At 33.8% G+C, this 12,909-nt stretch overlaps 1 protein-coding gene across 2 annotated transcripts in view; it reads right to left on the reverse strand.

The window, feature by feature from the left end:
• LOC148949608 (solute carrier family 2, facilitated glucose transporter member 1-like) overlaps positions 1 to 12,909 on the reverse strand; it is a 236,082-nt gene that overhangs the window by 15,107 nt on the left and 208,066 nt on the right. The window contains exons 1-2 of one of the 2 annotated variants that reach the window (XM_089093628.1): positions 3,133 to 3,202; positions 1,551 to 1,649 (exon numbers count right to left, since the gene is read on the reverse strand). In XM_089093628.1, coding sequence (XP_088949754.1) covers positions 1,551 to 1,649; positions 3,133 to 3,156 — 123 coding nt within the window. In that variant the 5' untranslated portion in view covers positions 3,157 to 3,202. Of the gene's footprint in view, positions 1 to 1,550; positions 1,650 to 3,132; positions 3,203 to 12,909 lie in introns of those variants that run through there. The other variant, XM_089093627.1, reaches the window with a different exon arrangement.

The raw sequence follows: 12,909 nt of genomic DNA on the forward strand, positions 1-12,909 counted from the left end.
CAGAAAATAGTTAAAAATTAAATTATTAATTAATTAATGAATTGAAAACAAATTGTTAATATGATTTTTTTTAATTTGGGCTAATTTTTGGGGGGAAGATGGGGAGAGGGGCTGATATAGATTTTTCCCCGGCCCAGGACAGGCCAGAACCGCCACTTAGATAAAAATTTGCTTAAATACATTAAAATTTAGTCTCAAGCTGCAATAGAGAAATAGTATCGAAAAGTGAGAGAACAGACAAATTCCCATTTCTATAAAAAAAAAAGACAAGCGAGAAAATATGAAAAAATGGACAGGATCAGACTGAAAATACAGCTAAAAAATTTATAATGAAACATTTGTAGTAAATACTAAATTAATTAGAATTGATATGAAATAAAGTTAGTTCTTATAAATTTATCTTTTAGCATAAAGTCAGCTCAAAAAAATATCTTATCTAAATAAGAAATAATATCTTATAAGAAATAAAGTTCAGTTGTCTGAGTGAAGTAACAATTGACGTCTTAAGTCTAAACTAAGCTAAATTATGCTAAAAAAGATGGCTATATTCATCAATCTTCTCTCCAATGCACTAAACATAAACGGCTACTGACAATATTAATGTAATATATATCTATGTAAAGAACGTCACAATATAGCAGTACCGATCGTAGAAAGTTGGAGGGCTCATTTGGTCCTAAAATTCGTATGTGGTCTGTTTAAAATATTGATTGAAGAACAGCCAGTTAGTTTATGTAGTCGACAAGTCAATAGTTGAAAAGTCAAAATGTATCTAAGGCAGAGTCCAAAGTATATCTTTGAGTTGAGCTGAGGATGAATAATTCAGCACTTAGGCCGAGAAGACAGTGTAAAGTCTTAGGCCGAGAAATCCTATGTAAGGAAATTACTGATTTGATTAAAAGGAAACAACCAATCCCAAGGCCAGAACATAATTTGCACTTTACTGAAAAAAATACAAATGAATGTGAATTATCAGTAATATACATCTCCTGATATTTAGCAATCAAAATATTAATATTATTTGATTTATTAAAGTTATGAAAGTAAAAACATTTATATTTTTTCATTGAAGGGCAAATTATGTTCTGGGCTTGGCAAGGCATAGGGGTTTTGCGCCCAACTTATGTTAATCTCTACTCGTTTTGAGTTTGACTCGGTTATTTATTGTAATGTCTGTTTGTTTTGGGTTTCATTTATTTATCGATGCTGATTTGTGGTAGTTTTACGCTTGGTAGATTATTTGATTTTATTTTTGCTCATTTTTGGTTTAATGGAGTTCTTTACTTTTCTTTGAAAAACTTATTTTCTGGAAAAAGTTTTTTTTAATTAATCTTTATCCAAAAGACACAATGCGATGTTTTTATTTTGGAAGTGAACTTAAATTACCACCACTACTACTACTCATTCAGCAGAAATCATCAAAAATGTACCAATTACGTGAAAGGGTAAGCTTTATGTGAAAGGAAAAACTTGTTTTGTTGAAAAAGTTTTTTTTTTAATTAATTTAGAGAATAGGTCAGACACTTTTTAACGTTAAAATTAATACTTACTTTTCCTGGTGCGTTAACCACACCAATATTGTAACCATGCTGGAAGCCTGATCCAATTGCAGCAGCTGCAATGGCAAAAACCAAACGGCCATTTAAACCCTGGAAAATAAAAAAAAAAATTAAAAACAGAACAAAGCTAGTAGATAGTTTATACAGCACATGTATCAAAAGTTTTTTGATAAAGGAGAGGGGGGGGGGTCAGAGGCAAACTAACCACAGACTATAGTGTCGCGCACTACCTTTCTAGTCATTCAAAATTTCACACAGAGGTAGAATACGCTACCCTTTCATTATTTTCAAATGGTTCGTAGCAACGAATTATAAGTAAGGAACTTCTCGGCCCAATAGTAATAGAAAGTATAGAAAAAGGAACTTTGAAAGCAATTAATGTATCAAAAGAATTGAATTTTTCTGTTGATTCTACATATATAAAATTTCGGCGCTTCTTTTTGTTACAGAAATACTAAATCAATACGCACTTAGAGATACCTATTTTGTTCAAAATAGTAGAAAGGATCAGTAAACTGGCCTCTTGGGATGAAATGACCCCCCACGTTACCTGGGAAAAAGGTTGTAACTTCGTTTATTGTTGTTCCATACTTTCAGTTGAAAGAAAGTGTTTTTTTTTTAATTTGAAAAAAGAAAGCAATTCAGAATAATGACTTTTGCTGTATGACTAACATCTTTCCTCAACAAAAAAAAACAAACTAAAACAACAAGTCAATACAAAATCCAAAACTATTAATTAGTTCCTTATTGATCATAAAGGCAATGTAAACACCAAAATTAACAGAGGTTTCAGGGGCGTATCTAGAGCAAAATCTTGGAGGAGGCCAATGTGACAAGAACACCATAGATCAAAATCTTGGGAGGGGGGTTTAATGTGGCAAAGGTGCCAATAATTGACAAAAATATTCTAAAAAAAAAAAATAGGGAAAGAGGGCACCAGAAAAAAAATTTGAAAGTAGAGGTCGGGGTTCCCCCCGGCTCCCTGGATCTACTAATGAGAGGTTTAGCTTCATCTTGTCATTAAAGCTTATCTAGGACTAGCCAAAAGCTATTCATTTATGCTATACTGCTTTATTCAGAATATGAGAAATGTTTTTACTGATGTGCTAGTTAGTTCAGCAACTACTCTAGTGTTTTTCGGACATATAAGATTTCTTTGAACAGCAATTGATCTTGATTTATATTAAAATTGAGATTTAAATAAGCACCATCTATTAGATTCTTTTTACTCCAATTAATTTACAGAATAATTTAAATTAAAAATAATTTATTACAGGAAATCTTGTTTGAAACAGCGAAACTGTTCGTGTTGCAACAACTCGCTGCAGCACTAAGCCACCTGAGACTTACAAAGTTGTGCCAACCCTTTTTCCGCTTATCCTTTTCGAAGCTTTACTCTTTATCTCCTTTCATGAACTTCTGGCCCTCTATAAACCCTCTCTTTTTAATTTTGTATTTAAAAATATGCTGTATTTTTTTCTTTTGCATTTTTCTTTAACGCTAAATGAAATTACTGCACTATTACTGAGTGTAAACTTGCATGAAAATCACCCATATAAAAATGATTGCTTACTGAGGACTTTTCTTCGTTAGACATCGTTATATTTTATCCTTCTAAACAACTTTCTGGAATGTAGTGAACTAGCAACTGAATTAAATGTGGCCAAACTTTATATTATATACCTATTTTGACTTAACAATTGGGTGACTCTGTTTTTAATTTTCTTTTTTAATTAGTTTCATTTGCATATCTTTAATTTTTTTAAGTTGGTGTTTTCATTTAGGGATTAATTAAGTCAATAAGGAGCTTTTAGCATAAATTTCAATTATTGGTTTTGACCTATTTTATAATAATCATTTGCATATAGGTGATTGCTTACTGAGGACTTTTCTTCGTTAGACATCGTTATATTTTATCCTTCTAAACAACTTTCTGGAATGTAGTGAACTAGCAACTGAATTAAATGTGGCCAAACTTTATATTATATACCTATTTTGACTTAACAATTGGGTGACTCTATTTTTAATTTTCTTTTTTAATTAGTTTCATTTGCATATCTTTAATTTTTTTAAGCTGGTGTTTTCATTTAGGGATTAATTAAGTCAATAAGGAGCTTTTAGCATAAATTTCAATTATTGATTTTGACCTATTTTATAATAATCATTTGCATATAGGTGATTGTAAATAAGAGGTATTATCTTTAATCGTGTTTTTTTGTTTTGTCGCGTTCTTTTGTTTTGTATATGACTTTAAAGACTTTGAAATACACATATAAATAGAGACATGACATATATGCGGGTGAAGAAAAGGCTACAGAGGACTCCGCCCATCTTTTAAAAATTTTATAACGTCGTACTTTTCTTAACTTGTTTAAATTTATGATTTTGCACTCTGCTTTTTCAGAGAAATTATTCAGTATAGGGCATAAATTGTGTTTTTGAACCAACAATTTCGAAGAAGATGTCAAGCAAGGCTGTATTCATGGGAGGGTTTAGGGGGTTTGACCCCCCCCCCCCCAAATGTTTGTCCGGCTCGTAGAAACGTAGCAAAATTAATATAAACAAATTTCAATGAGCTTTAAAAGTTTTTAGTAACCCCACCCCACAAAAAATTTATTAATTTTTTTCCATTAGAGCAGGGCACTTCGTATCGAAGAAGTTGTCATAGAAACTTCGAAAAGCGCTCATTCAATTGAAAATTGAAGAGGCTTGTGCCCTTTTTAATAGTCGAAAGTGATTGGAAGGCGACTAACACCCTACGTGATTTTTATAAATTCTGCCATCTACAAGTGCCATATGGCACTAAAATGGCCCTTTTTGTGCTATTTTTCAAGGAGTGGCACTAGCAGTCTACCAGAACATCGTTGACAAATCTTTTATAGCTCATATAAAATATATTGCACATATCTACGTCTTTCATATAAATTCCACCATCATCAAGTTCCAAATGGCACTACGGCACTTTTGGTGTCGTGTCTCAAATGGAAAAGCAGGGGCTATTGGGCTAGCAGAACTTATAAAAGTGATGTTTAATGACTCATTTGGATATTGCTTTTATATACGTGTTTTTTTTTTATCAGTTTTACATTCGTAAGTGCTATATAGCACTGAAAACAAAACTTATGGTGCCACTTCTTAAGCGGAAAAGCTCTGAAGTACAAAACAGGTATGACTGTAATAGTTTTGTTCCAGAACCCTTAACTGGAGGTTCACAAGAAACCCTCCCGTACACTCCCCTCCCAGCCCCCTTAGTAAGTTTCATAAATCGTCTGCTCATTAGTAAGCTACTGAAACATTAGCAGGCTACCACACCGTCGTAGATAGAAGTTTAATGGCCCAATTATAAGCTATTGCTTATATTTACTAGGTTTTTAAAAATTCTAAAATCTGTTAGATTTCACAGATTTTAATGTTAACTATTTTCGGAGGAGAATTTGCAATGAACTCTTTGTCATAGTTAAAAGATTAGCTGCAACCTAGTAAAGAGCGAACCATAGCACATAGTAACTAAAAGTTAAGAAATGTTAAAACGGTCGTTTTTTGTTCTTTATTCCAGGCCGAGGGGGTTACTAAAATATCATAGAGAGATGTTTAAGATCTCAATCAAAATCTATTTCTCATATGTACGTGGTTTATATAAATTTTGCCGTGTGCAAGTGCCATATGGCACGAAAAGAGGCACTTTTTATGCCTTTTCTCGAGGGGTGGGGCTAGTGGGCTACCAGAACATCTTAGATAGATTTTTGAAAGCTCATATAAAAAAAATTGTTTATATTTAAGTTCTTTCTATAAATTCCACCATTTGCGAGTTTCAAATAGCACTAAAAACGGCACTTTTGGTGGCATGTCTCAAGTGGAAAAGCTAGAATCACTGGACTACTAGAACTTTTTAGAGTGATGTTTAATGGCTCATTTGAGAGCTTTTGCTCATATCTACGTGCTTTTTATCAATTCTACCATTCGTAAGTGAAATATAGCACTGAAAACAACATTTTTGGTGCCACTTCTTAAGTGAAAAATATTGGAAGTATAAAACGGTATCATTGTAATAATTATGGTCCAAAACCCTTAACTGGAAGTTTGCAAGAACAGCTCCTGCAACTTCCTCCTCCAGTCCCCCTTAATAAGCTATACAATTAAAGTCCTACAAAAACCAATATATTAAATTACATTATTAGAGGCTTGGTTCTGTCAGTACAGTGCTGGAATTCAAATTAGATTATCATGCGTTCAATTCCAGCTTGGATTTTTTTTTTCAATCAGGGTTTGTCCCTTCTTACAATTACTTTTCAGATAATCCGTTATTTTTTCAAGCCTGATGCACTCAGTTTTTAAGGTATATCCCGGGAAGGCAGATTTTCAACCTATTACTCATACCTACGTGCTTTTTATCAATTTTACCATCCAAAAGTGCCAAATAGCACTAAAAACGGCACTTTTGGTACCCCTTCTTAGATGGAAGACTTTGGAAGCGTAAAACGGTACCATTGCAATAGTTATGATCCAAAGCCCTTAGCTGGAGGTTTATAAGATCGCCTCACATATAATTCCCTATCCAGACCTTCTTAGTAAGTTTCATAAATCGCGTAGTCATATTAAAAGTAAAAGATTATTGCGAAAACAAATTAACTAAAACTAAAAACTCTTCAACTAAACATTTACCAAAAATTGAGCCTGATTGATCAACATTTTTGAATTGAACCTTCGAACTTCACTCTGTGATGAAGCCTGTGTGCTAGTTCTATCGGCGGTAATTGAAGGGAAGGAACTTCCTTGCCCCCTTAGTTTTTGCTCTTGCCTAGGTTTTGAAATCACCTTTTTTGGTAATCATAGGCAGCGCGCTAGCGCTGCCTATGGAAGAACGATGTGGGCACAATGTGTTTTTGCTTTCTTCAGCCAGGCACTTCGTATCGAAGGAGTTGTCGTAGAAACTTCAAAAAGTGCTCATTCAATTGGAAATTGAAGTGGCTAGTGCCCTTTTTAATAGTCGAAGTGATTGGAGGGCAACAAGCTCCCCCCGCCCATCATTCCCCCAAACACATCTAATCAAAATTTTAAGATATCCATTTTGTTCCGCGTAGTTGATTTTCAGATAGAAAACATGTTTTGAGGAGGACACTGCCCCACAACCCTTTGGGCAAGGGTTTTAAGTTATGCCCTGAGGGTGTATAAGAACGATGCTGGGATAATGTACTATGTATTATTTTTTTTCCTATAGAGCAGGCACTTCATATGGAAGGGTTCGCCGTAGAAACTTAAAAAGGGGCTTATTCAATTGGAAATTGAGAGTTCTAGTTCACTTTTTAATAGTCGAAAGTGATTGAAGGGAAACTAGCCCCCCCCCCCGCCCATCATTCCCCCAAACACATCCAATCAAAATTTTGAGATAGGCATTTTGTTCAGCGTAGTTGATATCTAGATAGAAAACATGTTTTTGAGGAGGAAACTCCCCCACAACCCTCAGGGCAAGGGTTTTAAGTTATGCCCTGAGGGTGTATAAGAACGATGCTGGGATAATGTACTATGTATTATTTTTTTTCCTATAGAGCAGGCACTTCATATGGAAGGGTTCGCCGTAGAAACTTAAAAAGGGGCTTATTCAATTGGAAATTGAGAGTTCTAGTCCTCTTTTTAATAGTCGAAAGTGATTGGAGGGCAACTAGCCCCCCCCCACGCCCATCATTCCCCCAAACACATCCAATCAAAATTTTGAGATAGCCATTTTGTTCAGCGTAGTTGATATCTAGATAGAAAACATGTTTTTGAGGAGGAAACTCCCCCCAACCCTCGGGGCAAGGGTTTTAAGTTATGCCCTGAGGGTATATAAGAACGATGTTGGCACAACGTACTATTTTTTTTTTTCCTTTAGAGCTGGGCACTTCATATGGAATGGGTCGTCGTAGAAACTTCAAAAGGGGCTCATTCGATTGGAAATTGAGAGTGCCCTTTTTATTAGTCGAAAGTGATTGGAGGGCTACTAACGCCCCTCTCACGCCCACCATTTTCAAAAACACATCCAATAAAAATTTTGAGATATGCATTTTGTTCAACGTAATTGAACGTTCTGGAAATCAGGTCTTTTAGGATGATAACCCCCTCAGAGCCCTCAGTGCAAGGGTTGTAAGTTATGCCCTGGAGGCATATAAAGTTTATATAGAAAGTTGTATAAATCATAGGCAGCACGATCGCGCTGCCTAAGTAAAGAACGGGGACACTCGAGAACGAGACAAGAAACGGGGACTAGGTAACGAGGAGGACACTCCCCCACAACTCTCAGGGCAAGGGTTTTATAGTTATGCCCTGGGGGCATATAAGAACGATGTTGGCACAATTTATTAGTTATTAATTTTTCCATTAGAGCAGGGCACTTCGTATCGCCCCTGATAAATTTGGGACTATATAGTAATTATAAGCAGGGGTGATTCTCCAGCATTTTTATTGGGGGGGGGGGGGCAAGAGGGGTCCATATCTTGATAGTCAAAGGACATGGGATGTATAATATTTTTTTCTCCACATTATTGCGGGGGCAACTGCCACCCCTAAACGACGCCCCTGATTATAAAGAAACCAAAGGGGAAAAAGCAGAATAGGGGAAAACCATGGAAAAAATGTTTGTTGTCCCATTGTTGGCTGCCTGCCAATAGGTTTCGACCCATAATAAGGAAAAATATAAGTTCTAATTTGTGATTGAGTGACCTCTAACAAGTTTTCGACAAATTTTTTTTTTCTATATGATTTGGTTGGAGAAAAAAAACAAACACGAAAAACAAAATTCTTCATATTAAAGATTGTCAATTAAATAATGATACTTGTCAATAACATAGACATAATAATAGCATTTATTTCTTGGAAAAATAGTCATTGAAAAAAAAATGATTGGGAAAAAAACACTTAAATAAAACATCAAATTTACTTTATACTGGGATTTTTTTTTCTTTTTTTTTTTAGTTAACAAAATTTCCAGATACCTCGCTATTTTTCTGTAATTTTTTAGTGGCTATATAACTAGAAAGAATTGTCTTCTGACTATAACTGAAAATACCCCCCCCCCCCCGCCCGTGGAAGAGAAGGCTTTCCAAATTTGAGAATTTTATTTGAGTTTTATATTTTAAGGAGTTTTGTTACTTGTGTATTATGGGTTCAAATATTAAGCTAAAGTTCAAATTTTGTTTAATCAGAAATCCCTGAATCACAAAGCCTGTTTAATTAGACTACATAGCTCTTTTGAAAGTACTAAAAAAAATCAAACAGTTTGTGGTAACGAACTGTAAGTAAGGAGCGACCTGGTTCAATAGTAATCGAAACTCTAAAAAACGGGATTTTGATACCAATAGATACATCAGAAGAATCCAATTTTTATGCTGATTTCAAATATATAAGTTTTATCAAGTTTCGTCTTACTCATCAAAAGTTACGCGCCTGAGAAAATTTGTCTTATTTTCGAAAAAAGGGAGCAACAACCCCTAAAGTCATAGAACTTTAAAGAAAAGCACACCATCAGATTCAGCGTATCAGAGGAACCTACTGTAGAGGTTTCAAGCTCCTATCTGCAAAAATGTGGAATTTTGTATTTTTTGCCAGAAGAAAGATCACGGATGCGTGTTTATTTTTTATTTTAATTTTACTTTTATTTCCCCAGGGGTGATCGTATCGATCCAGTGGTCCTAGAATATCGTGAGAGGGCTCATTCGAACGGAAATTAAAAGTTCTAGTGCTCTTTTTAAGTGACCAAAAAAATGGAGGGCAACGTGGCCCCCCCCCACGATCATTTTTTCCCGAAGTCACCCAATCAAAATTTTGAGATACCCATTTTGTTCAGCATAGTCGAAAATTTAATTAATATGTCTTTGAGGAAGACTTAATCCCCAACTGTTCCCGGAGAAAGGGCTGCAAGTTATAAACCTTACCCATTGTTTACATATTAATTAAAAAAACTTTCCAAAAAATAAGTTTTTCAAAAAAAAGTAAAAGCCATTTAAAACTTAAGCTCAGCAGATACAAATACCTTTTAAGGTTAAATCTTAAAACAAGTGAAACTAAAATTGAATATGCAAATTAAGCTTGAAACGAACAAAAATCACCACAAACAAGAGTTTGGGTATGACCTCCTTCTCTCACTATAACAATTTAATAGCTAGTCCGCCAAGGGCATTTTACTGACCTACAATTGTGTGACAAACATTTTCTTTTTTGCTTGATATTGAAAAATAATTAATAAAACTACATAAAAATTTTGGACTGATGAGCTTTCAGCAATTAATATCATTACGCATCAAATATTAAGTTTAGTTTATTAGCTCTTTTTAAAGTTGTTAAAGACGAATACAGTTTCCCTACAAACAAGCGTTTGGGTACTGCCTCCTTTCCTAACTGTAAATAAAAACCAAAAGCCTACTGCGTCATTGGCGCTTAACTGAAAACGGATTATATTACGAATATTTTCTTTTCCAGTTCTTACAGTATTAAAAATGAAAATGCAATTACAGTGAAATAAATTCTTGGACTGATGGATCTTTCAACAATTAATGTTGTTTATACTTTCCAAGACAGTTCAAGACGCATATAGTTTTCAGTAAAGCGCCAATGACGCAGTAGGTCTTAGACATTTACAGTGAAAGAAGGAGGTCATACCCAAACTCTTGTTTGAGGTGATTTTCGTTCGTTTCAAGCTTGATTTGCATATTCACTTTAAGTTTCACACGTTTTAAGATATATTAGTTCATTTACATTAATATCTATTGTATTTTTTTTTGCGTTGATTATTTATTTAATTTCTCTTCATTTGAAGTTTCAATTATGCTTCAATAGGAAAATAGTTTTTTTGTTTTAATCTTAATATTCCTATTCAATCTAAGCATTAATCGCTTTAAGATCTGTTTATTCATTTATATGGTTACATACGGTATATTTTTGCTACTATTGTTTATTTAATTTCTGTTTGTTCTGGGTTTCATTTATTCTTTAATAGTAATTTCAGGTCGTTTCATGTTTAAACCTTAACAGTTATTTGTTTCTGCTGCGCTTAAGTTTAAAATGGCCTTTACTTTTCTTTGAAAAACTTATTTTTCGGAAAGTTTTTTTTTTTATTAATTTTCGTTCGTTTTTTATTGCAAAAAAATTCAAGTTTTTAAAAATTCCTTATTTCAAATTCCAACTAAAAAAAAAAAAAAATCAAATATTCATCAAAGTAACAAAACTGATATCAAAGTAACAATATCAAAGTGAAAAAATGGGTTTATGTCAACCTCAGATATTTATTATCTGATGTTTGAATTATTTTTAACAAAATTGCTATCTCAAATTTTTTATCGGATGGGTTTGGGGAAAAAGGGTGTGAGGGTCTAGACTAAACTTCGGTCTCTATTGAATCTTTAAAAGTGAACTAGAACTTTGCTCTCTGCTTTTTCAGAGAAATTATTCAGTATAGGGCATAAATTGTGTTTTTGAACCAACAATTTCGAAGAAGATGTCAAGCAAGGCTGTATTCATGGGAGGGTTTAGGGGGTTTGATCCCCCCCCCCCAAATTTTGTCCGGCTCGTTAAAACGTAGCAAAAATTAATATAAACAAATTTCAATGAGCTTTAAAAGTTTGTAGTAACCCCACCCCACAAAAAATGTCCAGGATGCGATCCTGGTGTCTTGTTTCAGTTTAATTTTAAGGAAGAAGAAAACCTTACCAGAAGAAAATTTGGCTGAAAATTTTCATAAATTTGCCTTACTTATTCATTTTGATTTTTCTTTGCATTAGGCAACGGCATCGATTCATGAAAATGGTGGAAGAATGTTTTTTTTTTGTCTAGATTTTTATTTAGCCGTTGATAGTTGTTTCTATTCTTTTTAAGTTTAAATTTGTGTACGAACTAATTTCCGCAATTCTTAGGTTTTGATATGGCTTTCCGATTTAATTTGCATAAATTCCTCATTTGAAATTGCTTTTTACATCAATCCATGGTAAATTCATATTTATTGATTTTTTTTATATGCACGGTTTGCAGCCCGTTTTGTTTTATATATATTCTTTATTAGAACACGGCTCAGATTCTTGGAATAAAATACTAATGATATTATTATCATTTGTGTATCTGGTCATTTTCAATTATCCCATAAACTGAAAATTCCTCTCGGAAGATTCCCCCACAAAGCTCCCTCGGCGGAAAATTCACGCCTGAAAAATTGCTTCTGCGAGAAATATTGTCAAGCTTTTTCTGCGTTTTTTTTTATTTTCTAGATTTGCATAAAGTATGTAAGAGCTCCATCTTACCAAAGTAAAAGCCACATCCTATAGTAATCGAAAGTTAAAAAATTTTATACAAAGGTTTGGTATTGTATAGTTTTTTTTTTAAACAATGATGATGGATAAAAACAACATCAAGTAAAACAATAGAGAAGTTACTTAAGACAGTGAAATTTGTTTAGACCTTAAAAGTATTTCTGCTCTATATCCAAGAACCGTTTACAGAAAACTATGTATAGAAATTAAATAAAACTAACAATAAAATAAGATCTTTAAAATTGAAATTAAGAGTTAAAATAATCCCAAGTTTGTTGTTTTTATGATGGAAAGGTAATGTGGTCTTCGTTGTTATTTAAAGATCATGGATGTGTGTCGTTTGACGTTTTTTGTTTCCCCCGGGGATGTTCGTGTCATATCAAACCAAGGGTCCTAGAATATTGAGAGGGGCTCATTCAAACAGAAATTAAAAGTTTAAGTGCCTTTTTTAGTGACCAAATAGAATGGAGGGCAACTAGCCCCCTTCACCTATCTCTTAATCCCCCAAAGACAACCGAATAAAATTACGAGGTACCATTTGGTTCATCCTAATAGCCTTCTTATTGCACAAAAAAATTCTGGAGTTTATTTTAATGCTTTATTTAACTGAAGTGATTTGTTTCATTATGCAACAAATTTCACTGTCTTGGGTAAATTCTGTTGTTTACAATTCCAAACATTTGCATATCAGGGTTTTAAACCCCTACAATGGTGTTCTCTGATTGTTTTGTTGTTAGAGAGGGAGGGAGATGCCTAAAAGGGTGCATTTTAATGCTGAAGGATTCCAACTCTCACTGAGGCTTCACTTTTCAGATAAATACAGAATTTGTTCTAAGGGAGAGACGAGGGGAGAGTGGAGATATAAATTGATATATAATCCCCAGGGCTATATAAAAAACACAACAATATGTGAAATTTATATTAGATTCCTTTTGATTTCTGGGAGTGTTTCTAATGTACGCTGTTTTTATAAATATAAAGAGTACCATTAACCTCAAAATTAGCAAAATTTATTCCATATGGGAGACGGACTGCCCTTCCTTATACCCACTCCACCTTATGACCACAAAATTCTGCGG

Source organism: Artemia sp. Qi Xiang Cuo, chromosome 8, assembly GCF_049724085.1.
Source record: "Artemia sp. Qi Xiang Cuo chromosome 8, ASM4972408v1, whole genome shotgun sequence".
Lineage (NCBI taxonomy): Eukaryota > Metazoa > Arthropoda > Branchiopoda > Anostraca > Artemiidae > Artemia > Artemia sp. Qi Xiang Cuo.